General features: G+C 47.4%; 1 protein-coding gene across 2 annotated transcripts in view; it reads right to left on the reverse strand.

The window, feature by feature from the left end:
* The window catches only part of AK7 (adenylate kinase 7), a 72880-nt gene that overhangs the window by 4165 nt on the left and 40830 nt on the right, over nt 1–27885 (reverse strand). For both annotated transcript variants that reach the window (XM_060262751.1, XM_060262752.1), the window contains 4 exons: nt 27042–27110; nt 23585–23782; nt 5741–5961; nt 1138–1296 (listed from right to left, as the gene is read on the reverse strand). In XM_060262751.1, the coding sequence (XP_060118734.1) occupies nt 1138–1296; nt 5741–5961; nt 23585–23782; nt 27042–27110 (647 nt within the window). The remainder of the gene's footprint in view (nt 1–1137; nt 1297–5740; nt 5962–23584; nt 23783–27041; nt 27111–27885) is intronic.

Below are 27885 nucleotides of genomic sequence, written 5' to 3' on the forward strand. Positions count from 1 at the left end.
CTGAATCATTCAAGAAAGCTTCTCTACACAGATAACTGGGCGGCACTTAGGGATGCCAGCTTCCAGAATTACAGCTGATCTCCAGACTAAAGAGATCAGTTCTGCTGGAGAGAATGGCTTCTTTGGAGGGTGGACTCCAGGGCTATTTTTGTAGGGAAAAACCCAGCAGGAACTCATTTGCATATTAGGCCACACTCCCTGATGCCAAGCCAGCCGGAACGGCATTCCTGTGCACTCCTGCTCAAAAAAAGCCCTGGTGGACTCTATGGCATTGTGTCCCACTGAGGTCCCTGTCCGCCCCAGGCTCCATCCCCAAACACCAGGGGCTTCCCAACCTGGGAAGCCTGGCAACCCTAGTAGCACTGCACAAAATGGTTCACAAAGTTACTTGGACAAATTATTAGGGTACAGACCACTGTGTATAGTTTGCTGTAAACTGGATCCCACTTTGTAATTTTGCCTCCTTTAATGTGCTGTGCTAACAGTTCGCTGTTCTTCAGTTCAGTTTTTATATTTCTGGTTGTCTCTACAATCCAAATCCTATTGCGTTATTTACTGAATGCCTCGGGTTATCAACCTCCAGGTGGTGGCTGGAGATCTCCTGCTATTACAACTGATCTCTGGGCAACAGAGATCAGTTCATTTGGAAAGAACGGCTGCTTTGGAAGACAGACTCTCTGGCGTTATACTCCATTGAAGTCCTTCCCCTCCCTGAGCCCTGTCCTCCTCAGGCTCCACCCTCAAAATCTCCGGGTAGTTCCCAACCCAGAGCTGGCAACCCTATGAATGTCCCGTCCTGCTGATGTTATTGGTGTTATTGATTTTTGTAGAAAAAGCCCAGCAGGAACCCAGCGGGCCACACCCCCTGACATCACCATTGTTTCGCACAGGGCTTTTATGCAGAAAAAGCCCAGCAGGAACTCATTTGCATATTAGGCCACAACACCTGACACCAAGCCAGATGTAACTGCGTTCCTTTGCACTCCTGCTGAAAAAAAGCCCTGACTCTGTGTAATCCACCTTGAGTCCCAGTGAGAAAGGTGAACTATAAACAATGTACATTAAAAATAAATAAATAACCCAGCTGGCTTCCCCTCTGGAATAGACTCGTCCTGAAAAAGATCAGCACTCCCTTACCAGAAAATCCACTGGGTCATCCGGCCTGACCATGCAGCAGACGTTCAGCCCTTGCATCAGAGTGGGCATGACGTGCTTCATCAGATAGTTTCTCAAAGGAATGGACTGAGCCTCCAGAAGCTCCTGTTCCTGCCGCTTCACTTCCTCTAAACGCTTGTTCTAAAAGGGAAACACAGCAGAGGGAAAATATTACGGTATATATTCACTCTCGTGCTCAGTGTCCTTTACTGAATTCTCTCTTTGAGGGTCTCTGGGAACGAAAACAAACAACATGGAGTTTGCAAAGTGTGCATACTGGAGGTTATTGCATCTGAAATGATAAGATAAGGGCAGACGTTCCTTTCGCAGGGCACGTTCTTGACGTCAGGCTCCCCGTTCCAGTTTCCATTTTGTTTGTTTTCTCCAATTTCCATAATCCCAGAATGGCTGAGTGGGAAGCACTTTTATTATTGCACAGAGGAAAGCATTTTTGTTTTCAGATGCATCATACTTCCGCAGGCCCTCAGACCTGCTCCGCTTTCATGCTAGCAAATGACATTACATAGGTTGCAATCCTTAAGGATGCATTCCTCAAATGAAGTCCACCTGAATAACATCAGCTTTCCTTCTCTGAAAGTTTGCTCAGGACTGCTCCTGTGGAAGGGGGGGGGCATTGTCAGGTTACAAAAGAGAGGTGGTCCCATTGTTTACCTTCTAAAGCTCTCCCAATGAAAGAGGGGGGAATATTTTTTTTAAAATAAGGACATAAGAGAAGCCACAGTGGATGAGGCCAATGGATCATCACATTGGATCAGTCCAACACTCTTGTCACACCGTGGCCAAAAAACCAGGTGCCATCTAGAGGTCCACTAGTGGGGCCAGAACACTAGAAGCCCTCCCACTGTTGCCCCCCTCCCAAGTACCAAGAATACAGAGCATCACTGCCCCAGACAGAGAGTTCCATCTATACCCTGTGGCTAATAGCCACTGATGGACCTCTGCTCCATATGTTGATCCAATCCCCTCTTGAAGCCCTCCATACTTGTAGCTGCCGCCACCTCCTGCGGCAGTGAATTCCATGTGTTAATCACTGCTCCTGAGTTTTTCAGATCAGTTCAAAATGTAAGTAGACACTGCTAGAATAACATGCCCTGACCTGGATAGCACAGGCTAGCCCAAGCTTGTCAGATCTCAGAAGCTAAGTAGGGTCGGCTATCGCTAATATTTGGATGGGAAGCCACCACAGAAGACCAGGGATGCAATGCAGAGGGAGGCAATGGCAAACCAATCACGTATCTAATACACGGTGCGTATGCCAAACAGAAGATATAATGCAAAAGAACAATGGCAGCAGAATATATAGAATACAAAAATATCAAAAATATTGTGCAAGACACACACTCTTGAATAGTTTATACAAAATTAAGTAAATTGTATTGTGTCATATAATGAACAGCCTACAAAAGCAAATGGAAGCTGCCAATTAAGATACTGAAATGGGCATTTGAGAGAGAACTTGGCTGGAATTTTCAGTTGGCTTACGAGGAAGCTGCAGGAGCAGCGGAACGCAATCAAAGCCGGAGTTTGCGTGAAGGCTAGAATTTTTCCTTCAGAAGCCAACAAGCAACGGAGGGACTCCTGTGGAACTTTATTATTGAGTCTTAGTAATCTATTTGGAAAATTAAGAGACTGTGAGGGGTCCTCCCTGAAATACTGTATTTGATTGGCTTTAAGAACATAAGAGAAGCCATGTTAGATCAGGCCAATGGCCCATCCAGTCCAACATTCTGTGTCACACAGCGGCCAATTATATATATATATATATATATATATATATATATATATATATATATATACACACACACACACACACTGTGGCTAATAGCCACTGATGGACCTCTGCTCCATATTTTTATCTAACCTCCTCTTGAAGGTGGCTATGCTTGTGGCCACTACCACCTCCTGTGGCAGTGAATTCCACATGTTAATCACCGTTTGGGTGATTTCTGAAACAGAAGTTATAAGCAGAAGTTATAAGCAGAACAACCAAGGCTGCTTCAGGCACAATATGTACATTTGCATTTCCGCATTAACCAGGTGTCTATGCAGACAATTCCATACCAACCATGCACAGACTGTTTTGTGTAGCCTGCACCGCTATCGATCCATTTGATTCTATCTGTCTGATAATCTGCCCTCAGCTAGCCTGGAATGCTGTAGACATGCAGGCTCTCTGTGCAGAAGCCCTAAGGGAGTGGAAAGGCCATGGCTCAGTAAGATTACAGCACACACAGTGAAAAGGTGGAGAGTGCTCTTAAACTCACCTCTGTTCCTAGATCAGCTGGTGACAGAGGTAGCAAGGAGTGCCACCTGTGGTTGGCTTGCAAGCAGCTAATCTGGCCACTGTCACACTTGACTTTTTGTTTTTGTATTGTGTGAGATTGTGTGTATGTGCACCTGGAAGTCACTTCTGTTGACTGATCCCTACTGAGGCCCTGGAGGATATCCAGAGAAGTGGCTGAATAAGGCCTGCTACTGCCTTCCTGGCTCTGGTATTCCAAGGAGGTCTCCCAACCAAGTACTTGCCAGAGTCGACCTTGCTTAGCTTCTGCGATCTGGCAAGATCGGGCTTCCCTGGGCTATCCAGGTCAGGGCATGTCACTCTTGTCTTAATAAGATCCAAAATGGATTACTTCAGTTGGGTCAGAACATGACAGTTAGAATATATAAGCGAAACTGGCATCAAAGGAGCGAATTAAACCAATGTTATACCAGTTACATAGGTTTCTGATGTTTCTCCAAGCCCAGTTCAAAGTGCAATTTTTCATCTTTGGAATCCTAATCAGCTGAAAGACCTCGAACAGCTATATGTTCCTGCCTGTGCTCTGAGGTCATCCAAACAGGGCTCTGACCAAGGGATGAAGTAAATAAATCGTGAAATACTATATAAATACAGGAACATGCCTGATTGTAGTGAATCGGGGCTGGGTGGGTGGAACCATGCAAGGCCTTCTTAATGGCTGCCCCAAAATATGAGCATTCCTTCCTCAAGGACTTCACTGTTTTGGAAGCTTTTAAAAATATGCCTGTTCCATGGTGTTTGAATAGGACAGGGTCCCCCAACATGGTGGTGCCTGCAAGTGTCATGGTGCCCACCAATACTTTTCCTGGCACTTGCCATGCATTCTTAGAAAGCAGGCAAGGCTGTGTGGGACTTCTGCCCTGGGTTTCATTCTTTTGCTTTGTTTTGTTGAGATCTCCATGGATTATACTGCATTTTATGTATTTTAACTTTCCAAATTGATTTTATGGGTGGGTCTGTGGCCCAGGGGTAGAGCTCCTGCTCAGCAGAAAGCCCCAGGTTCAATCCATGACTTCGTCAGCTAAAAGGATCATGTAGGAAGTGATGTAAAAGCTCATGGTCTGGGATCCTGAAACAGCCACTGCTGGTCTAACTGGACAATAGTGGACCCATGGTCTGCTGAAGTATAAAGAAGCTCCATATGTGCATTCATGTATGTCAGTATGTTTTATAATATGGGAAGGGAAGACATAAATGATATAATTAAATAAATGCTTTGTATCAAGAAGCTCCAAGATGCAATCTCTGGTATCTCCAGTTAAAGCATTTCAGGTAGCAGGCAGTGAGAAAAACTCATACAGAATTCTGCCAATATTAAACTAGATCAGGGGTGGCCAAACCTGCTTAACATAACAGCCACACAGAATAAACATAAGATGTCTGAGAGCTGCAAGATATGAACATCAGTTGTAGGTAGGTAGGTAGGAAGGAAGAGGGAGAGGTGGAAAGAAAGCTACTTTAACTTTGCATGCATTCTCCGAGCTGCCAGCTGGCTTGGATAAGTGATTTAAAGAGACAAATGCCTTCTTTAAACCAGCCAACAGGGTGATGGGGGCTTCAAGAGCTACACAATATGTGTGAAAGAGCCACATGTGGCTCCCAAGCCACAGTGTGGCCACCCCTGAACTAGAAGGACCACTAGTATGACTCCAGATAAAAGAGCTTCCTATGTTAGAGACCCAGTGTGGCATAGTGGTTAGAGCATTGTATTAAGAGCTGGGCAACCCAGGTCTGAATCCCTGCTCTGCCACAAAAGCTTGCTGGGTGAGCTTGGGCTAATCACATGCTCCCAGCCTAACCTACCTCACAGGATTGTTGTCAGGATAGAAAGGAGACCGATGTTCACTGCTTTGGGTCCCCACTGGGGGAAAACGTAAGCTATAGATGAAAATTTTTGAACACCCCAGTCCCTTTAGTGTTTCTGAAACAATCCCATTGCATTAATGGGAGTTCAAAAATACATGTAGGACTGAGGCATAAAAAGGCCACGATATTAAGACTACCAAAAGAGAGATGCTTTTTAAAAATCTAGCCACCCAAATGGAAAGCTAAAAGGAACTTAATAATAAAGGCAGTAACAAATCTATTGATGCAGAAGTTCTCTCCCCTTGAGGGGCAGCAGCAGTGCTTCCTGTGAAGAATTCTCTTCCTCTCTTTTTTGCTTCTTCTCACCTGCAATTGGTACATTCGTTCCCTTTACAGGCGGGATGAAGAAAACAAAGGCTTGGACTTCTATCTATGTCAGAACTGGAAATCCCTTACCCAGTCTTCCCAGTTTGCCAGTTTCTGAGCCCATTCCTCAGCTTCTTTGAGCTCCAGGTCAGCTTTTTCTTGTGCCTCCCTGATCAGACGCTCTTCAGCTTGTTTCCGTTCAAATTCTTCTTTTTCTTCATCTGTCAAACCGTAATTGTGAGGGTCACCAACTTCCTTGACGATTTCCTTCACTATAAGTCTGTTCTCCACGTCCTCAAACTTTGATACATCTTTCAAGCAAGAAGATTGGAAATAAAGGAACTGGTGAGTTATGCCACAGAGAACACAATTAATCCACAGCCCTGTCATTAATTAATAACTTGACTCTTATGTAGGCATGCCAGCCTCTAGGCGGGACCTGGGATCCCTTGGAATTATAGCTTATCTCCAGACTACAGAGATCAGTTCCCCTGGAGCAAATGGATGCTTTGGGGGATGGACTCTATGGCATTGTACCCGACTGAGGTCTCTATCCTCCCCATGGCCCTTCATCAAATCTCCAGGAGCTTTCCAACCTCGATCTGGCAACACCACCACCCCTCCCCTGCACTGGTGGGCAGGGTGGTTCTAGCATTCCTACTCTTATCGGATTGTTACATACTGCTTTAACAAAAGCAGTCAGTATTTTTATAGTAAAATCACAGAAATACCCTGTTTATTTTTTTCTTGCCAAAGCAACCCAACTAGAACATACTAATTGGAGCAGGGGTGTCGAACAATGAGACCTGGTCAGGCCGAGCCATGTGTGTCATACAATGTAATGCCAGGTAGTGGAGATATAAACTTTATAAAGGACACAAACATAAAGATTTTTTTTAAAAAAATTAAAATAAAACCTGCTTAAAACATTAGCACTCAGTCTTAAAGATGCTTTCTTTGTATCTCTCCCATGCAATCCAGGGAACTGGGCAAAGGAAGCTCTAGCTTTTTCCTTCCTTCCCCAGGAGACCAGGAGGGGGGTGGAGCCTCAGCCAATAGAAGGAAGAGATGCTTGGCTCAGTAGCTCTGCTGTGCAATTGAGAGAGCCTGACAAAGCAAGCTATCCCTCCCCTCCTTTCTCCCCAAGGGAGGCACCTCAGCCAATGTAGAAAATAAAGGCTTTGCTCTGTAGCTCTTGCAAGCCTGGCAAAGCAAGCTGTGATGTAGAAGGAAGCAAGAGAGAGGAGAAGGAAGATGACAGCCAGTTGCTTGGGGGCCAGAGTCGGCTCCTGGGCTGCATGTTTGACATCCCTGAATTAGAGCATACTTATACTGAAGCGTATCATAGTGAAAGTCGGCAACCCTAACCCCACTCTCCATGCCACTCAATAAGCTCTTCTTGAGGCTCTGGGAACCCTCAGAAATGGTGCAGAATGACGTGTGGATGGCTGGAACGTGAGGTGGAAATGCAAAGCATGAGCAGTAATACCTTCTACTCACACCAGCACGCTCTGTATACAACCCAGTATCTTGTGATGCAAGGAACACAGCTGAATGTGCAGTCAAGTTAAGGTAGTCTCAATGTCAAAAGGCATAAGGCGGATACATAATTTCACGATTCCTATATACCCATCATGATAGTAATCGCTCAAAACTGCCTTAGGAGAGAGTAAAATAAACAGGTTACTCACCTGTAATTGATGATCTTCGAGTGGTCATCTGTGCAGTCACACACATGGGTTTTCCCGTCAGGACGAACCCTACCTCGGAGATTTTAAAAGCTAGCCTAGGCGTTATTTTTGGCGCGCACTCCCTTCCGTCCTGGGGAGCAGGCATCCACTGCGCATGCCTGGAACGGGAGGGAGGCGCCCCACCCAGCCAGTTTCTTTCCCCGCCGCCGATATAGTAGATGAGCGGTTGCAGAGTACCAGTGGCCAGCAGCGGGGATGGTTGGGCGGGCGTGTGTGACTGCACAGATGACCACTCGAAGATCATCAATTACAGGTGAGTAACCTGTTTATCTTCTTCGTGGTCTCTGTGCAGTCCCACACATGGGTGACTGATAAGCTGAACTGCACGGTGGTGGGTGCTGGCACTAGAGTAGGAGAGAAAAATTAATGCAATGTTAATGCAAATCAGTCAAGCAAGTAGTGGACTCCAAGGTAAGTTGGTACTTACCGGATCCAGATCGTATCTTAGTCGAAGATAGAGCGGAGTACTGCCTGTCCAAAGGAGGCATCTTGCCTAGCACGAACGTCCAGAGCGTAGTGCATAGCAAAGGTCGAGGTGGAAGACCAGGCGGCGGCAGCGCAGACGTCTTCCATGGAGACCCCTCTGGCTAAGGCAGATGATGTTGACAAAGCTCTTGTAGAGTGAGCTCGTAGTGTAGTTGGAACCGGCTGCTTTGCTAGTCTGTAACACAGCTTTATAGCAGCAACCAACCATTTCGAAAGTCTCTGAGGAGATATCTTTTGTCCTTTATTGTGCCGTCCATAGGCCACAAAGAGTCTGGAGTCCTTCCTGAATGATGCTGTTCTATCTATGTAATAGGCGAGTGCCCGTCTAACATCTAGGCAGTGTAGGGCTTCTTGGCCCTTATCCGTAGGACGTTGAAAGAAAGCGGGTAGAGTTGTGACCCTGTGGAGGTGAAACGTGGATACTACCTTAGGCAAGAAGGTAGGATCTGGTCGTAACACTACCCTATCGTGATGAAAAATGGTGTAAGGCGTGTCTGCTCTAAACGCACAAATATCGCTGGCTCTTTTAGCGGAGGTAAGTGCGACTAGCAGCGCCGTTTTCCACGAGAGGAGATGCAAAGGGATTGAAGCCATGGGTTCAAAAGGTGGTTTCATTAGCTGGCTTAATACTAGAGATAAACTCCAACTGGGGTACAGTTGTCGTGATGGTGGATGCAGGTGTAAAATTCCTTTCAAGAAGGATTTCGCAGCGGGGTGTGAGAATACAGACCGTCCTTGTATGTGAGGGTGAAAAGCTGAGATTGCTGCCAGGTGCACCTTTAAAGACGAATGAGTTAGCCCCTTTTCAGATAATGACAATGTATAGGCCAAGATTTGAGGCATAGAGGCAGACAAAGGTTTAAAGTTATGCTTGGTTGCGTAGATGGAAAATCTTTTCCATTTCATGGAATATGACTTTCTCGTTGATGGTTTTCGTGCATTTAATAGGACGTTTCTCACTCCCTCAGGGAATTCTGAGAAAGTATCCTCCAAGCTGTCAAGCGGAGTCTGTCCGGGTCGTGATGAAGAACCCTGCCGTTCTGTTGCGAGAGGAGATTCTTGGCCCGGGGGAAGTGATGGTAAGTATTGTCCGATAGGAAAAGGAGCGTTGTGAACCATGGTTGGCGAGGCCACCACGGTGTGATTAGAATACAATTTGTATTGTCCAGTTGAATTTTCTGTATTGATCGTGTTATCAGTGGAAACGGTGGGAAGAGGAAATGTAATGGACCTGTCCATCTCTGAATGAAGGCATCCCCTGCAGATTGTGGTGAGGGCGGACCTCTCATAAAAAAGAGAGCACATTGTGCATTGTCTGGTGCAGCAAACACATCTATTGATGGTGTTCCGAATTTCTGGAACACTGGTAGAAGGTATTGCCTGTGGAGTGACCACTCGTGGTCGTTGATGAGGTACCTGCTCAATGTGTCCGCTTGTGTGTTCTGGGCACCGGGGAGATGTACTGCAGTGAGATGGATCTGATGCGCGATACTCCAGTGCCAGAGGTGCATTGCTCGCTTGCAAAGACGGGTAGATGCAGTCCCTCCTTGCCTGTTTATATAGAACACAGTCGCCACGTTGTCGGACGCTATTTGAACGTGACGGCCGTGAAGAGTTGGCAGGAATGATTTCAGAGCTCTGTGGACGGCTAAGAGCTCCAGGCAGTTGATATGGAGCGACTGTTCGTATGGCGTCCATTGCCCCTGGACTGAGAGGGTGTTTAGATGGGCTCCCCAGCCCCACCTTGATGCATCTGTTGTGACTACCGCTGACGGGCTTGGTCTTAAGAATGGCATGCCTGTCAGCAAATGATTTCGAACTGTCCACCATCCCAGAGAGGGAAGGATGTTGTTTGGGACAGTTAAGAGGGTTTGTTGAGATTGGCGTTGGGGACGATATGCACGAACAAACCAGATTTGTAGGGGCCTCATACGGAGTCTTGCATGTGGTAGAACCGCCGTTGTCGCTGCCATGAGTCCTAACATGCGTTGAATGGTGAAAGCTGTCTGTTTTGGCTGTTGCATGATTTCTGTGGCTAGTGTGTGAATAGAGGCTATTCTGTCTGTTGGGAGGTACGCCCTGTGGTCCGTGGTGCAGAGGCGAGCCCCTATGAATTGAATGTCCTGTGAGGGGATTAAATTCGATTTTTGCTGGTTGACTTGGAGACCCAGGTCTGCTAAGAGTGCAAGGGTTATAGCAATGTCTTTTTCCAGTTGTGGCCTTGAAGGCCCCACAAGGAGCCAATCGTCTATGTATGGGTAAGTTGCAATTCCGCGCTGTCTGAGGTATGCAGCGACCACCGCCATACACTTTGTAAAAGTCCTGGGTGCTGTGGAGAGTCCGAACGGAAGCGCTCGAAACTGATAATGTCTGTTTCCCACGGCAAATCTCAGGAACTTTCTGTGGCCTTGATGGATTGTTAGGTGAAAATAGGCATCCTGTAAGTCTACCAGCGCCATCCAAGCATTTTGAGGGATTAGGGGCAAGATGGATTGGAGGGTGACCATCCTGAATTTTCTGTGGTGGATGAACTTGTTGAGAGCCCTGAGGTCCAAAATCGGGCGCTGACCTCCATCCCTCTTGGGGACTAGAAAGTACCGGGAGTAGAAGCCTGTCCGATGGTACTGATCTGGGACAGGTTCTATGGCCGCCTTGGCCATAAGAGTGATGATCTCTTCTTGGAGGGGAGGGGATGGAGGGGTTGCAACAAAGTGGTGTCTTGCAGGGGGAGAATGAAACTCTATTGAATAACCTCTTAAAATGATATTCAGGACCCATTTGTCTGTGGTAATTAACTTCCAGTTCTCGTAGAACGGTAGGAGTCTGGAAGTGTCGTGAGGTGGCAGAGGTGGAGAGTCAAAGAGACTGCTTGGATGCAGTTGCAGTCTTTTTAGGTTGTTGTGGTCTTTGCTGCCGCTGGTTGAAAGGTTGCTTAGACGGTGGAGCCTTACGCTTCCAGTATTCCGATTGTCGAGGGGACCTGGAGCGTTTGAATGGCATTGGCTTCCATGGTCTGGCTTTGTAGCCCTGCTGTTGCTGTTGGGTCACACCAAGTCTTTTTGCCCGTTTGCGGCTGTCGTCGACTGTGGTGAGTATGTCGTCTGTCGTGGCATTAAAAAGGCCTTGGCCGTCGAAAGGGAGATCTTCGATTTTGAATTTAATGTCGGGTTGTAGGGAAGAGGAGCGAAGCCAGGCGTGCCTTCTCAAGGCAATGGAGGCAGCCATCGCCTTGGAGGTGCATCCCACGGAGTGACGAATGGTATTTATCTGTTGTTTGGAGACTCTATTGAGCTCCTGTAATAATGTGCATGCCTGTTTTTGAGCAGGTTCTGGTAGAGCCGAGACAAGCGTGCCCAGTTGGGAGGACAGATTGTGGGAGTAAGCAGCAAAATATGCCAAATAATTGTTGATTTTGGCGTTTGCTGTGGAGATGGAATACATCTTCCTTCCCAGTGTGTCTAATTTCCTGCCCTCCTTCTCCGGGGGTACAGGATGACGAGTCTGCTTCGATTTGGAGGAAGAGTGGACTATCATCGAGTTCGGAGCCGGGTGACTGAAAAGAAACTTCGACTCCGTAGCTTGGATCTTGTATAGGGATTCGATGCGCTTTGACGTGGGAGGAATAGATGCCGGCTTGTCCCAGGCTTCTTTAATGGCATCTAGATGCACCGGAAGCATTGGCAGAAAGGAACCGGCAGGTAGGTCCGAATGGACCAAATCGTGAACTACATCCGTGACCTTGGGCGCGTCCGATGTCAGCTTTACATTAAGAGCAGAAGCCATGTTTGCAACCAAGTCCAGATATGTTTTGGCTCCGTCGGATGGTGACAAATCTGCAGGCTTTGCAATATCTGAAGCTGGGGATCCAGGAGAGGACATTGATTGCATCGAGTCCGATGACGCGTCGGATTCGACATCGGAGTTGTCAGGTTCGGGTGCTTGCGGGTCCGGTCTGGTTGGACTCGCGTTCTTAGGTTTAGAGGTCGAAGTGGAAGGAGTCGGAGATGGCTGTTTCGTTGGCTGCTTACTCCGTTGGACGGGAGTTGCTTCCTTGGATTGGTTCCTGTGGTGATCTGCACGGTACCGAGAGTGGTGGTAACCGCAGCATTGATGGGAATCCATTGATGGAGACCTCGAGGTGTAGTAGCGTCTTCTCGGGGACATGGATGGAGACCGAGATCTCGGGTTGTAGCGATAGCGGTCCCTCCCCCTGCTAGGGGATCTCTCCGGGAAACGTGTATGATGGTACCGATGTCTCTCGATGCTCGGAGATCTGGCTGGGAATCGATGAGTATCAAAGTAGCGATGAGCATCGTGTCTATATTGGATGGGATTCGACATATCGCGGAACGATCTGGGGTTGATGTGTTGTTGAGTCCACTGCAGCGGGTCTCGGATCTTCTCCAGCGAAGGGTCTGGTATGGATCCTTGCAAAGAAGGGGATCGGGACGGAACCGGGATAACTTCCTCCGTCTGCTGATGCGGTGAGTCCGTAAGCGGGGTGGCCGCTTCCTGGGTATCGGATCCGGGTGTGGACGGGTCACAACGTATGTCAGACTCGTGTTGTTCCGAAGGTTTGTTCGGAGCGGTAGGTTTTTTCGAGTCCTTCGGGTCGGTAGATTTTTTCGGTTCCTTCGGGTCGGTAGGTTTTCTCGAATCCTTCGGGCCCTTCGGCTCGGAGTGCTTGTGTTTCTTGGTGTGCTTCCCAGTTTTCAATTTAATAGGCGCGACCGTTTGTTGTGACGTCTTCGCGCCGTCGCCGGTTTTCGCGGCATCGCCGGGCTTATGCTTGCTGGGAACAGTGGCCACTGAAGCTGCCGACCTTGCGCCGTCCCCTTGGGGAGACAGAAGGGGAGGCGACTTACTTGTAGTAGAGGATTGCGACATTTCAGGGTGAAGCACAGACTCCATAAGATGACTTCTCAGTCTAGCGGCCCTGTTTTTCCGCGCCTGTTTGCCGAATTGAAGGCAATGCGCACAGGCGTCTACTTTATGGGCTTCTCCCAGGCAAAATAAACAAAGTGAATGTCCGTCCGATGTAGGGATTTTTGCCCTACAACGCGAACACCTTTTGAGGGTTATTCTACTATCCCTTCCTTCCATACGCCCGGGGGGGGAGGGGGGGTAGGGGAAGGGAGGTCTGAGGTAAAAGCAGGAAAGATATTTTTTTTTTTTTTTTTTTGAAGAGTAATGAAGAGTATAAGAATATAAAGAGGAAAATGGAATAAAAGAGAGGAAACGACGAAGAAGCGAAGGCTAGGATCTGAGGTAAAAGAGGAGCGCAACGAGGTAAGACTATCCCGGGCGACGGTTGGAAAGAAACTGGCTGGGTGGGGCGCCTCCCTCCCGTTCCAGGCATGCGCAGTGGATGCCTGCTCCCCAGGACGGAAGGGAGTGCGCGCCAAAAATAACGCCTAGGCTAGCTTTTAAAATCTCCGAGGTAGGGTTCGTCCTGACGGGAAAACCCATGTGTGGGACTGCACAGAGACCACGAAGAAGATGAATGGGATCATCTACGGACTTGTTTTGTTTAATCATAGATCCAAATCAGTGATTCCCAGTGTGATACCACTGGATGCCATTGTGCCTGATGATGTATTTCTTGGTAGACACTAGACTAGAGTAACTTTGCCCTGTAAAGCTGAGATGATCAGATTTGAAGTCTGGGAAATTTGAAGGACAAAGGGAACTAATCAGCTCAATGGACAGGAGTCTTCTAGAGTACTCCCCACCCCTGATATGTAAAATTGAAAAGATCACTCTGAAGTGTGCAAAATTTGAAAGACAAAGGGAAGCCATTAGCTCAGAAAACAGCTGGCCAGGAAGTCAAAGGGAATTAATTAGCTCAGAAAGCAGGTAGCCAGGGGTCATATAGAGTTCCAGGCTTCATGGCTTCTTCAAATCTGGAAAATGTGAGGTTCAGAGGATGCCTGTAGGCATGTCCTGGCTTATCTTGCAATGGGGTATGGAATGACCCCATTTCCAAAAGCGCAGTACTGGTCAATTTGAGTTTTTCCATGAGGCTATTGGCATAGGGAAAGCTTTGACAGAGCAAACCTTGGAGGTTTTTAAACCTTGGAGGTTTTTAAACAGAGGCTAGATGGCCATCTGACAGTAATTATATTTTTGAGTTTCCTGCATTGTGCAGGGTATTGTGCAGGGGGTATTTTTGAGTTTCCTGCATTGTGCAGGGGGTTGGACTAGATGACCCTGGAGGTCCCTTCCAATTCTATGATTCTACAAACACAGGGCTTTTACCTGCTCCTACTATAGTCAACAATTCCTGTTGCAAAGAAAACTTTTCCTTGAGGTCACTGCAACCCCCAATTCCAAAAGTGTTGTAAAGCCTCAAAGCCAAAAACCATCTACAGATATAAATTATGAGAGGGGGAATGTTTTCACTGTTTGCTCCGCCTGTCTATAAGATGGAGATAATTGGTGTTGGTCCATCTATGTACATGTGAACAGTGCTGAAATAACTCTTTCCAATATTTTGGGGGGTCAATAAAATCCCAAATTGCAATTATGCATAGTGCTTTCATTTTCAAGCCAAGTCTATTGGGGGCCAGATTGACCCCATTTTCCCTTTGAGGAAACTCAAAATTAAAAAAGAAAGATCAGTGGGAAAGGGAGAGAGGGACTTCAGTTCACTTTGGAGAAGGCATAACAAGAGGTCAGTGCCTGTAGAAAGCTTTAAATGGGTAAACCAGTTTTTCCTTCTGTGACTCCGGGGTCAAAATTAGCCCTGATTGCTTTGGGGAGCTGGGGGGGGGGGGTTAAATTCTAAAAGCCCAACAGGGTAAACAAAGTTCAACACTCTCTGATCTTGATTCAGGTGTGTGACTGGGTTGGTCTGAAGCAAAAGAACAAAGTCTTGAGTCCAGTGGCACCTTTAAGACCAACAAAGTTGAATTCTGGATATAAGCTTCTGAGTGGTGAAAACACTTCTTCAAATACATTGAAACAGATTTCCTCATGCCTTACATATAAGTAGAGGCATCTTGAGTCCTTTCTGGCCATTCCCCCCCCCCCCCCCCCCACTTATGAAAGGCATGAAGAAATTTGTTTTGGTGTATCTGATAAAGTGTGCTAGTGGACTCAGGGTTACACATGCACACAAAAGCTTATACCCAGAATTCAACTTTGTTGGTCTTAAAGGTGTTACTGGACTCAAACTTTGTTCAGCCCCTGATCCCCTGAACAGCCATGTGACAACAGTAAACCCTCTCACATGGTGCAATTATGTTTATTTTTATTATTTATTTAATGCATTTTTATACCACACTCCTATTTATAAATATTCCAAGATAATTCACTCAATGCGTGTTTACTCTCAATTTATGAAATGGGGATGCAGCCACCATCATTTGATAAGCCCATTTACTGGACAAAAAACCCCACCTTTCAAATGGTACAGACCCAAAGCTACAAGAGGGCAAGCAGCAGGCAACACCCAGCTGTGTCTGCTCTGGTGGGAGAGACAGAGAGGGGAAAAAACCCCTTTGTAGGTAAAAGCTGTTTTCATTTCCCTGCTAGCTGTCAGCTTCTAGCTGGAAGCAGGTTTCCTTGGAAGTAAGCTCCACTGTGCTAAACTACCCTCTTCCTGCCTCCCCACAAGAAAACCTTCCTGGCTATGGTGCTGAAATGGTAGAAGGAAACCATGGACTCTCCTTGCTTAACATATAGTTCATTCAGCCTAGTCAACGACAGCCTTGTTTTGAAAGTTTCTCATGGCTGTTAGGCAGATCTCCTCTTGTTATTAGCTTGTATCGCAACACAGAAAGCTGCATGCTGGCTATTGATCTTGGTGCTTGGCAAATTCTGTGTTTCTTTTACTTTCTGATGTTTGCATGGTTTTTTGCACTCTTTTATCTGTCCAAGAGGAAAACTGATTGGAGAAATGGGGAGTGATAGTGGTGCGGTGGTCTACTTGAAATGAAAAGTAATATGGATTGAGGAAGTAAATGAGAAAAGTGATTGGCCTCTAACCCACTTGTGAAAAGGATCCTGGGAGTTCCTAACTGCATTTCTGGTACTGCTCTGAGGGAAGATCTTGCACTGAGATCGCTGAAGGCATGGGCATGGCTCCAAGCTATGAATATGAGAACGAAAAACAGGTTACTCACCTGTAATTGATGATCTTCGAGTGGTCATCTGTGCAGTCACACACATGGGTTTTCCCGTCAGGACGAACCCTACCTCGGAGATTTTAAAAGCTAGCCTAGGCGTTATTTTTGGCGCGCACTCCCTTCCGTCCTGGGGAGCAGGCATCCACTGCGCATGCCTGGAACGGGAGGGAGGCGCCCCACCCAGCCAGTTTCTTTCCCCGCCGCCGATATAGTAGATGAGCGGTTGCAGAGTACCAGTGGCCAGCAGCGGGGATGGTTGGGCGGGCGTGTGTGACTGCACAGATGACCACTCGAAGATCATCAATTACAGGTGAGTAACCTGTTTATCTTCTTCGTGGTCTCTGTGCAGTCCCACACATGGGTGACTGATAAGCTGAACTGCACGGTGGTGGGTGCTGGCACTAGAGTAGGAGAGAAAAATTAATGCAATGTTAATGCAAATCAGTCAAGCAAGTAGTGGACTCCAAGGTAAGTTGGTACTTACCGGATCCAGATCGTATCTTAGTCGAAGATAGAGCGGAGTACTGCCTGTCCAAAGGAGGCATCTTGCCTAGCACGAACGTCCAGAGCGTAGTGCATAGCAAAGGTCGAGGTGGAAGACCAGGCGGCGGCAGCGCAGACGTCTTCCATGGAGACCCCTCTGGCTAAGGCAGATGATGTTGACAAAGCTCTTGTAGAGTGAGCTCGTAGTGTAGTTGGAACCGGCTGCTTTGCTAGTCTGTAACACAGCTTTATAGCAGCAACCAACCATTTCGAAAGTCTCTGAGGAGATATCTTTTGTCCTTTATTGTGCCGTCCATAGGCCACAAAGAGTCTGGAGTCCTTCCTGAATGATGCTGTTCTATCTATGTAATAGGCGAGTGCCCGTCTAACATCTAGGCAGTGTAGGGCTTCTTGGCCCTTATCCGTAGGACGTTGAAAGAAAGCGGGTAGAGTTGTGACCCTGTGGAGGTGAAACGTGGATACTACCTTAGGCAAGAAGGTAGGATCTGGTCGTAACACTACCCTATCGTGATGAAAAATGGTGTAAGGCGTGTCTGCTCTAAACGCACAAATATCGCTGGCTCTTTTAGCGGAGGTAAGTGCGACTAGCAGCGCCGTTTTCCACGAGAGGAGATGCAAAGGGATTGAAGCCATGGGTTCAAAAGGTGGTTTCATTAGCTGGCTTAATACTAGAGATAAACTCCAACTGGGGTACAGTTGTCGTGATGGTGGATGCAGGTGTAAAATTCCTTTCAAGAAGGATTTCGCAGCGGGGTGTGAGAATACAGACCGTCCTTGTATGTGAGGGTGAAAAGCTGAGATTGCTGCCAGGTGCACCTTTAAAGACGAATGAGTTAGCCCCTTTTCAGATAATGACAATGTATAGGCCAAGATTTGAGGCATAGAGGCAGACAAAGGTTTAAAGTTATGCTTGGTTGCGTAGATGGAAAATCTTTTCCATTTCATGGAATATGACTTTCTCGTTGATGGTTTTCGTGCATTTAATAGGACGTTTCTCACTCCCTCAGGGAATTCTGAGAAAGTATCCTCCAAGCTGTCAAGCGGAGTCTGTCCGGGTCGTGATGAAGAACCCTGCCGTTCTGTTGCGAGAGGAGATTCTTGGCCCGGGGGAAGTGATGGTAAGTATTGTCCGATAGGAAAAGGAGCGTTGTGAACCATGGTTGGCGAGGCCACCACGGTGTGATTAGAATACAATTTGTATTGTCCAGTTGAATTTTCTGTATTGATCGTGTTATCAGTGGAAACGGTGGGAAGAGGAAATGTAATGGACCTGTCCATCTCTGAATGAAGGCATCCCCTGCAGATTGTGGTGAGGGCGGACCTCTCATAAAAAAGAGAGCACATTGTGCATTGTCTGGTGCAGCAAACACATCTATTGATGGTGTTCCGAATTTCTGGAACACTGGTAGAAGGTATTGCCTGTGGAGTGACCACTCGTGGTCGTTGATGAGGTACCTGCTCAATGTGTCCGCTTGTGTGTTCTGGGCACCGGGGAGATGTACTGCAGTGAGATGGATCTGATGCGCGATACTCCAGTGCCAGAGGTGCATTGCTCGCTTGCAAAGACGGGTAGATGCAGTCCCTCCTTGCCTGTTTATATAGAACACAGTCGCCACGTTGTCGGACGCTATTTGAACGTGACGGCCGTGAAGAGTTGGCAGGAATGATTTCAGAGCTCTGTGGACGGCTAAGAGCTCCAGGCAGTTGATATGGAGCGACTGTTCGTATGGCGTCCATTGCCCCTGGACTGAGAGGGTGTTTAGATGGGCTCCCCAGCCCCACCTTGATGCATCTGTTGTGACTACCGCTGACGGGCTTGGTCTTAAGAATGGCATGCCTGTCAGCAAATGATTTCGAACTGTCCACCATCCCAGAGAGGGAAGGATGTTGTTTGGGACAGTTAGGAGGGTTTGTTGAGATTGGCGTTGGGGACGATATGCACGAACAAACCAGATTTGTAGGGGCCTCATACGGAGTCTTGCATGTGGTAGAACCGCCGTTGTCGCTGCCATGAGTCCTAACATGCGTTGAATGGTGAAAGCTGTCTGTTTTGGCTGTTGCATGATTTCTGTGGCTAGTGTGTGAATAGAGGCTATTCTGTCTGTTGGGAGGTACGCCCTGTGGTCCGTGGTGCAGAGGCGAGCCCCTATGAATTGAATGTCCTGTGAGGGGATTAAATTCGATTTTTGCTGGTTGACTTGGAGACCCAGGTCTGCTAAGAGTGCAAGGGTTATAGCAATGTCTTTTTCCAGTTGTGGCCTTGAAGGCCCCACAAGGAGCCAATCGTCTATGTATGGGTAAGTTGCAATTCCGCGCTGTCTGAGGTATGCAGCGACCACCGCCATACACTTTGTAAAAGTCCTGGGTGCTGTGGAGAGTCCGAACGGAAGCGCTCGAAACTGATAATGTCTGTTTCCCACGGCAAATCTCAGGAACTTTCTGTGGCCTTGATGGATTGTTAGGTGAAAATAGGCATCCTGTAAGTCTACCAGCGCCATCCAAGCATTTTGAGGGATTAGGGGCAAGATGGATTGGAGGGTGACCATCCTGAATTTTCTGTGGTGGATGAACTTGTTGAGAGCCCTGAGGTCCAAAATCGGGCGCTGACCTCCATCCCTCTTGGGGACTAGAAAGTACCGGGAGTAGAAGCCTGTCCGATGGTACTGATCTGGGACAGGTTCTATGGCCGCCTTGGCCATAAGAGTGATGATCTCTTCTTGGAGGGGAGGGGATGGAGGGGTTGCAACAAAGTGGTGTCTTGCAGGGGGAGAATGAAACTCTATTGAATAACCTCTTAAAATGATATTCAGGACCCATTTGTCTGTGGTAATTAACTTCCAGTTCTCGTAGAACGGTAGGAGTCTGGAAGTGTCGTGAGGTGGCAGAGGTGGAGAGTCAAAGAGACTGCTTGGATGCAGTTGCAGTCTTTTTAGGTTGTTGTGGTCTTTGCTGCCGCTGGTTGAAAGGTTGCTTAGACGGTGGAGCCTTACGCTTCCAGTATTCCGATTGTCGAGGGGACCTGGAGCGTTTGAATGGCATTGGCTTCCATGGTCTGGCTTTGTAGCCCTGCTGTTGCTGTTGGGTCACACCAAGTCTTTTTGCCCGTTTGCGGCTGTCGTCGACTGTGGTGAGTATGTCGTCTGTCGTGGCATTAAAAAGGCCTTGGCCGTCGAAAGGGAGATCTTCGATTTTGAATTTAATGTCGGGTTGTAGGGAAGAGGAGCGAAGCCAGGCGTGCCTTCTCAAGGCAATGGAGGCAGCCATCGCCTTGGAGGTGCATCCCACGGAGTGACGAATGGTATTTATCTGTTGTTTGGAGACTCTATTGAGCTCCTGTAATAATGTGCATGCCTGTTTTTGAGCAGGTTCTGGTAGAGCCGAGACAAGCGTGCCCAGTTGGGAGGACAGATTGTGGGAGTAAGCAGCAAAATATGCCAAATAATTGTTGATTTTGGCGTTTGCTGTGGAGATGGAATACATCTTCCTTCCCAGTGTGTCTAATTTCCTGCCCTCCTTCTCCGGGGGTACAGGATGACGAGTCTGCTTCGATTTGGAGGAAGAGTGGACTATCATCGAGTTCGGAGCCGGGTGACTGAAAAGAAACTTCGACTCCGTAGCTTGGATCTTGTATAGGGATTCGATGCGCTTTGACGTGGGAGGAATAGATGCCGGCTTGTCCCAGGCTTCTTTAATGGCATCTAGATGCACCGGAAGCATTGGCAGAAAGGAACCGGCAGGTAGGTCCGAATGGACCAAATCGTGAACTACATCCGTGACCTTGGGCGCGTCCGATGTCAGCTTTACATTAAGAGCAGAAGCCATGTTTGCAACCAAGTCCAGATATGTTTTGGCTCCGTCGGATGGTGACAAATCTGCAGGCTTTGCAATATCTGAAGCTGGGGATCCAGGAGAGGACATTGATTGCATCGAGTCCGATGACGCGTCGGATTCGACATCGGAGTTGTCAGGTTCGGGTGCTTGCGGGTCCGGTCTGGTTGGACTCGCGTTCTTAGGTTTAGAGGTCGAAGTGGAAGGAGTCGGAGATGGCTGTTTCGTTGGCTGCTTACTCCGTTGGACGGGAGTTGCTTCCTTGGATTGGTTCCTGTGGTGATCTGCACGGTACCGAGAGTGGTGGTAACCGCAGCATTGATGGGAATCCATTGATGGAGACCTCGAGGTGTAGTAGCGTCTTCTCGGGGACATGGATGGAGACCGAGATCTCGGGTTGTAGCGATAGCGGTCCCTCCCCCTGCTAGGGGATCTCTCCGGGAAACGTGTATGATGGTACCGATGTCTCTCGATGCTCGGAGATCTGGCTGGGAATCGATGAGTATCAAAGTAGCGATGAGCATCGTGTCTATATTGGATGGGATTCGACATATCGCGGAACGATCTGGGGTTGATGTGTTGTTGAGTCCACTGCAGCGGGTCTCGGATCTTCTCCAGCGAAGGGTCTGGTATGGATCCTTGCAAAGAAGGGGATCGGGACGGAACCGGGATAACTTCCTCCGTCTGCTGATGCGGTGAGTCCGTAAGCGGGGTGGCCGCTTCCTGGGTATCGGATCCGGGTGTGGACGGGTCACAACGTATGTCAGACTCGTGTTGTTCCGAAGGTTTGTTCGGAGCGGTAGGTTTTTTCGAGTCCTTCGGGTCGGTAGATTTTTTCGGTTCCTTCGGGTCGGTAGGTTTTCTCGAATCCTTCGGGCCCTTCGGCTCGGAGTGCTTGTGTTTCTTGGTGTGCTTCCCAGTTTTCAATTTAATAGGCGCGACCGTTTGTTGTGACGTCTTCGCGCCGTCGCCGGTTTTCGCGGCATCGCCGGGCTTATGCTTGCTGGGAACAGTGGCCACTGAAGCTGCCGACCTTGCGCCGTCCCCTTGGGGAGACAGAAGGGGAGGCGACTTACTTGTAGTAGAGGATTGCGACATTTCAGGGTGAAGCACAGACTCCATAAGATGACTTCTCAGTCTAGCGGCCCTGTTTTTCCGCGCCTGTTTGCCGAATTGAAGGCAATGCGCACAGGCGTCTACTTTATGGGCTTCTCCCAGGCAAAATAAACAAAGTGAATGTCCGTCCGATGTAGGGATTTTTGCCCTACAACGCGAACACCTTTTGAAGGTTATTCTACTATCCCTTCCTTCCATACGCCCGGGGGGGGAGGGGGGGTAGGGGAAGGGAGGTCTGAGGTAAAAGCAGGAAAGATATTTTTTTTCTTTTCTTTTTTTTTTTTTTGAAGAGTAATGAAGAGTATAAGAATATAAAGAGGAAAATGGAATAAAAGAGAGGAAACGACGAAGAAGCGAAGGCTAGGATCTGAGGTAAAAGAGGAGCGCAACGAGGTAAGACTATCCCGGGCGACGGTTGGAAAGAAACTGGCTGGGTGGGGCGCCTCCCTCCCGTTCCAGGCATGCGCAGTGGATGCCTGCTCCCCAGGACGGAAGGGAGTGCGCGCCAAAAATAACGCCTAGGCTAGCTTTTAAAATCTCCGAGGTAGGGTTCGTCCTGACGGGAAAACCCATGTGTGGGACTGCACAGAGACCACGAAGAAGATAGATCTGTTTTCTAGAGATGGCTTTGGGCTATTAGCAGTGCCGGATTAAGCCCTGTGGAGGCCCCTAGGCAGTCAAAATCTTGGGGGGCCCCCTGAAAATGATCTCAGTCGGAGTGCCCGCCCAACTGCCTGCGGCCCCACTGCAGCCTGCAGGCACCTTCTCAAAAGCCCCTTTGAAAAAGCTGTGGGGGGCAAACTTGGCAACGATGCCAGCAGCAGTCGCAACAGGCAAGTCAGACAAAAAGCAGCTCAGTTGCTGGCTGCACTTGTAGGCTGGGAGGGTTGCAAGCAGGGGGAAAACCGGGGGAGGGGGAAGCTGGCCTGGGGCCCCTAAAGGTATAGGGGTCCATAGGCCAGTGCCTAGTTGGCCTAATTGTTAATCCGGCCCTGGCTATTAACCAGAGTACAGCTAGACCATGATAGGGGGAGATGCTTTCTATTTACTGATGGAAAAAAAAATATGAATTTGAGGAATAGTAATGGAAACCCTGCAGTTACCACGTATAGTCAATAGCCGGAATGAATGCGCTCTCATCAGCAATTCTGTGAGCCTACTATGTGGAGATTGCATTCCAGGACAGATACTGTGGATGTGCAAAGGGAGATCTTGATACATTGGAACAGATGATTTTTGTACTGCTCGTGATATAACTTGTACAGAGTGAAATGGTGGGATCCAGTCCTAAGGGATTTAGTGTCTGTTGACAGAACTACAATTGTACAATTTTTTTATTAAAGGACGAGGATCCAAAGATTCATCCATGGCAAAATTCTTCTTAGGGTGGTGATTTCGTGGAAGGAAAAAAAAAGATGATTTTTTTTATGATGGAACAATGTTTGAGCCCAATGGCAGCTTTAATGCCAACTAAGTTTAATTTAACTTTGTTGGTCTTCGAGGTGCCACTGGACTCAAACACTGTTCTGTTGCTTCAGACTAACACAGCTGCCCCCACCTGCAACTATATTTATAAAGGAGTTAATGGTTTTTAAAGGGTTAATTCCAAATTTAGAAATAAAGTAGAATTTTAAAAATATATAGATACATATATACATAAATAAATAATTTAGTGTAGCCAGACTTAGGTCAAAGGAGTTGACCATTAAAGGAGAGGTATTGAAAAATAATGAATTTCAGTTTGAAACTGATAGAATTTTTATTTTTTTTTAAATCTGCTTGATTCTCATTCTCAGTGATTTTTCAGGTTGTCTGCAGGCTGGTCTTAAAAGCGTATAGTGTACAGAAATATCGGAACGCATTAAAAGTAGTCTGGCTTCACAACATTTAGGTGCCACCAGGGTTTTTTTTTTTTGAACAGGAGCGCATTTCCTGCTGGCTTGGTGTCAGGAGGTGTGGCCTAATATGCAAATGAGTTCCTGCTGAGTTTTTTTTTCTACCAAAAAAGCCCTGGTTGTTAGAATGGTATTGATCTTGACAATGCACCAAAGGTTAATCCCACATTTTTAGCTCTGTGTGTGTATAGGAGGGAGGGGAAATAACTACACTTTTTACCATACCAATAAGCTGCGGGTGTATTTCAAGTTCATCAAAATAATTGAGGACAGTTTCATCTTCAACGTTTATCTCCCGGAAAAGGCTCAGGGCTCTCAAGTATCGGTCTTGAGCATAATGGGTCCCGGCAACCACACTTTCAGGAAGATTCATTATTCGGTTCTTGAGGAAGTCATCAGAGGCATTCAAGAAAACAACATGTTCTGTGGGGGGAAAGAAACATTCAGAGAGTTTGTGGAGTTATCACAGCAATCTGCTTTTGCTCAGGCACTTCCCATTGCAGAACTCCAGTGCAGAATGGCTCATTCAAGTTTAGAACTGGGCAAAGCGAGGCTGAACATACAGTTCAAATGCAAAAAATCAGCCCTTCAAACCAATAAAGAAAGCTTTTTAAAAAAGCATCATAAAACAGCAGCCATAAAACACACAAATAAGAACGTTGCCATTAAACACCTGGGTGAATAAAACGGTTTTAACTGGCTGTCTGAAATCTAATGAAGCTTGTGTCATTTTGTACAGCAAGTTAGGAGACCCCCCCCCAAGAAAAATTGTTGCTAGCCTATATATTGGATAATAATCAATATTCAAACCAGATATAAGTAGGGTGGACAGACCATCCCGGGCACCCGGGAAAGTCCCGGTTCTGGCCCCCAATTCCCGACACCCGGGCTGGCTATACCGGGACCATTAGAGGTCCCGGTTTAGCCAGCCAGAGAGCCGGTGGGCCGCGCGGGCGGGGAAGGCGGCGAGTGAGGGAGGGAGCGTCCCTGCGCGTGCGCAGGGCGATTGTGGTGGGCTCTGCGCATGCGCGGGGACGCTCCCTCCCTCCCTCGCCGCCTTCCCCGCCCGCGCGCGGGGCCCGGCAGCGGTGGCGGAGGCTGGGGAGGTGGCGGAGAGGCCGGCGCTGGTCGCTGGAGGCCCTCCAGCGGGCCTCCACTGCAGGCGGAGGCCGGGGAGGCGGTGGAGAGGCCAGCGCTGGTTGCTGGAGGGCCTCCAGAAAGGGGTTTCTTTAGTAGAATTAAGAAACCAGACATATTGTAAGTGTGGGACCTGTTTACCAAAGAGCAAGGCTGTGTTTTCTTTTGAGAACTCTTTGTTACATCTAGGTGTCACAAAAAGGACAGAGAAATAACTGATTTTTTACGTTCCAAAATGTCTTTAGATGCCCTGACATGCTGAAATTGGTTAGAGTAAGCATATTTATTGATGGCAGCTGCTTTATTTATGAGATGGTACGTAGGTGCTAGCCAAGACTTCTACAGGAGGAGATCTGCTGATGGCCAGTCCAACAGATAAGGTGTGCAAGAAGACTGACAGTTATTCATAGCCTGATTTGTTTCCTGATGCTGGGGAACAAAACCTTGAAACTTTGGCTTGAAACATGGGTTTGAAATACTTTATTACTGGTAGGGTCAAAGCACGATTGATTAAAAGGTGCTAACAAGCAGGGCTTTGCATATTAGGCTGCACCCCACTGATGTAGCCAATCCTCCAAGAGTTTACAGCCCCAATGTGTTTATCTCACCTCACCCCCTCCAGTTCCCCTCTTTGTTGGAAGGGATGTGGCCTCCATGGCACTTATTTCCACTGCTGGTGATCATGTCCAGCAGTCAAGTCTTTCTAGTCACTGATACTGTCAAAAGTGGTGCTGCTGACAGGCCTTTCCATTCCCCTGGATCCAAAGATTCTTCTCCTAAATATTTGTGGTGATTTCTAGATCTACAAACCCCAAAGGGAACTCATCTCTTTAATTTTGCTAAACACGCCATTGCATTAACTTGGAAAAAGTCTGACTCCCCGTCTATCCAGGTTTGGGCATCCAAATTATGGGAATATTTTATTCTAGATAAACTCGTTGGTTCTCAACCTTCACATTCCCTGTCGAGGTCTAATGCCTCTCTCCTTCATAGATGGGATCCCTTTTTACGGTGGAATCTAGGTTCCTCTTCTATAACCTCTTGCTTACTTGCTACTCTTACTGATTATTTAACTCAATATTGTTTTCTATTGACATACATTATTATGTATGTGCAGTTAATGTTTTGTACCTCCTTTTCTTTAGCAGCAATGTTGTTTTGGTTTATATCCAGCAGTACTTCCACATGTCCCTTTCCCCACTGCATGCCTTTAGCGCTAATATTCCACCTTTGCTTAAAATATGTGTGCAAACTGCCTGATTTTTAAATCCAAGAGATTGGATTTATACCCTGCCCTTCATAACCCAAAGGAGTCTCAGAGCAGTTTACAATCTCCTTTGCTTTTCCCTTCTCACAACAGACACCCTGTGAGGTAAGTGGAGCTGAGAGAGCTCTGACAGAAACTGCTCTTAAGAGGAACAGGTCTGTGAGGACTTGTGACTTGACTTAAGGTCACATCAGCAGGTGCATGTGGAGGAGTGGGGAATCAAGCCCTGTTCTTCCAGATAAGTGTCCAAGCACTTAACCACTACCCAGAGAGTGATTAAATGTGGAATAAGCTGCCAGAGGATGTAGTGATGGTTGCGTGCCTCATGCTGGTTCTGCCTATCTCAGTGGAGATCAGCCAAGCAAGGTGATGAATGCAATAAGGAGCCAGAGCTAGCAGGAGGCTTCAGAGGCATAGAGGGCTAGACTCCTAGAAAAGCCAGTTTGGTGTTGTGGTTAAATGTGAAGACTCTTCTCTGGAAGAACCGGGTTTGATTCCCCACTCCTCCACATGCAACTGCTGGAGTGACCTTGGGTCAGTCATAACTCTCTCAGGGCTGGTCTGTTCAAGAGCAGTTCTTGGAGAGCTCTCTCAGCCCCACCTACCTCACAGGGTGTCTCTTGTGGGAAGGAGAAGGAGATGGTAAATCGCTCTGAGACTCCTTTGGGTAGTGAAGGGTGGGATATAAATCCAACCTCTTAGTCTCTTCACTCCTCCAGCCAGTCGGGTTTGGACTCATGTTTCTTCTCAGCATTTTGGAGGTCAACATATATAAGTGTCAACATTCAACAAGGACTACCCTGATCAAAAAGGCTGTCAAGTTTACACTGCAGTGTTTTTGTAAAAAATGTTTGTAAAATGATCTGGTCGTTCCTAAGACATACGATATGCAGTGGAGGAACACAAAATTCTAAAAGTGACTATCATTTGCTTTTTTTAAAGACAAGAGGGATGTGGCGGCAGCAGTTCTGTGGGTTTCAGCACTGAACTGTCACATCATAGCATGACAAGGGGTGGGGTGTGTGCAGATTTTACAAGCAGCATGTGGGTGAGGAGTGTAGACACCCCCTCCCATCCATACTTAACCTCCATATGGACCCATTCCCATGTCTTTTTTTGCAACCTGGCTGAAAGGAATGTGTTGTAGGAGAGAGGCTGTGCATAGGCAAACTTCTCCCCTTTTGTTTTTAAAAGTGGAACTGCCTGCCCTTTCCACCTGATAGAGACAAATCCAGATTTCTGATATATAAACTTCAGCAGTAAGTACAGACAACTTACCAGGAATTATTAATTTGTCATAGCGATGCACCTTGCCTCTTGTATCATCCTCCTCTTCTTCTTCTTCAACTTAAATGCAAACAAACACATAATTAAGATCCCTCCCCCCACTAAAGCCATCTAAGCTAATAAAGCTTACAAAACAGGTCAGGCAGCAGCCAGCACATTTGGCCCCAGTGTCAACATAATATGTTGGATCCAACCAGCTGCTGAAGGGCCACCCAAAAAGGTTATGCTGACAATCTTGTGACCATTACAGAGCAGAAGCCATGTGGGATAAGAGCTGTAGTAAGGACAAGAATTGTAAGGACTGAAATTAAAGATGTCCTTCTCCTAACCACAATAAAAATGCCAGTAGCATCCCATGGGCCTGGAATCTGGCCCAGGCAAACCCGGTTTCATCAGATCTTGGAAGCTATGCAGGCTCAGCCCACATAAGTACTTGGATGGAAGACCACCAAGGAAGTCCAAGGGCCACTATGCAAAGACAGCCGATGGCAAATAGTCTCTGTTCTCATTTTGCATTGAAAACCCTACAAGGTTGCCAACTGTCAACTTGATGGCACTTTACAGACACACCAGCAGCACCCCATAAGCTCAGTGATCCTTTCCTCTTCCCTCACCCCTTTTGCACATCAGGTTTCACCTCTCTTTCACACAGCAAGGTTATGCCCAGGGCTTTTTTTTGTAGCAGGAGCTCCTTTGCATATTACGCCACACACCCCTGATGTAGTCAATCCTCCTGGAGCTTACAGTAGGCCCCGTACTAGGAGCCCTGTAAGCTCTTAGAGAATTGACTACATCAGGGATGTGTGGCCTAATATGCAAAGGAGTTCCTGCTACA

This window comes from Heteronotia binoei, chromosome 21 (genome assembly GCF_032191835.1).
Source record: "Heteronotia binoei isolate CCM8104 ecotype False Entrance Well chromosome 21, APGP_CSIRO_Hbin_v1, whole genome shotgun sequence".
In the NCBI taxonomy this organism is placed as follows: domain Eukaryota; kingdom Metazoa; phylum Chordata; class Lepidosauria; order Squamata; family Gekkonidae; genus Heteronotia; species Heteronotia binoei.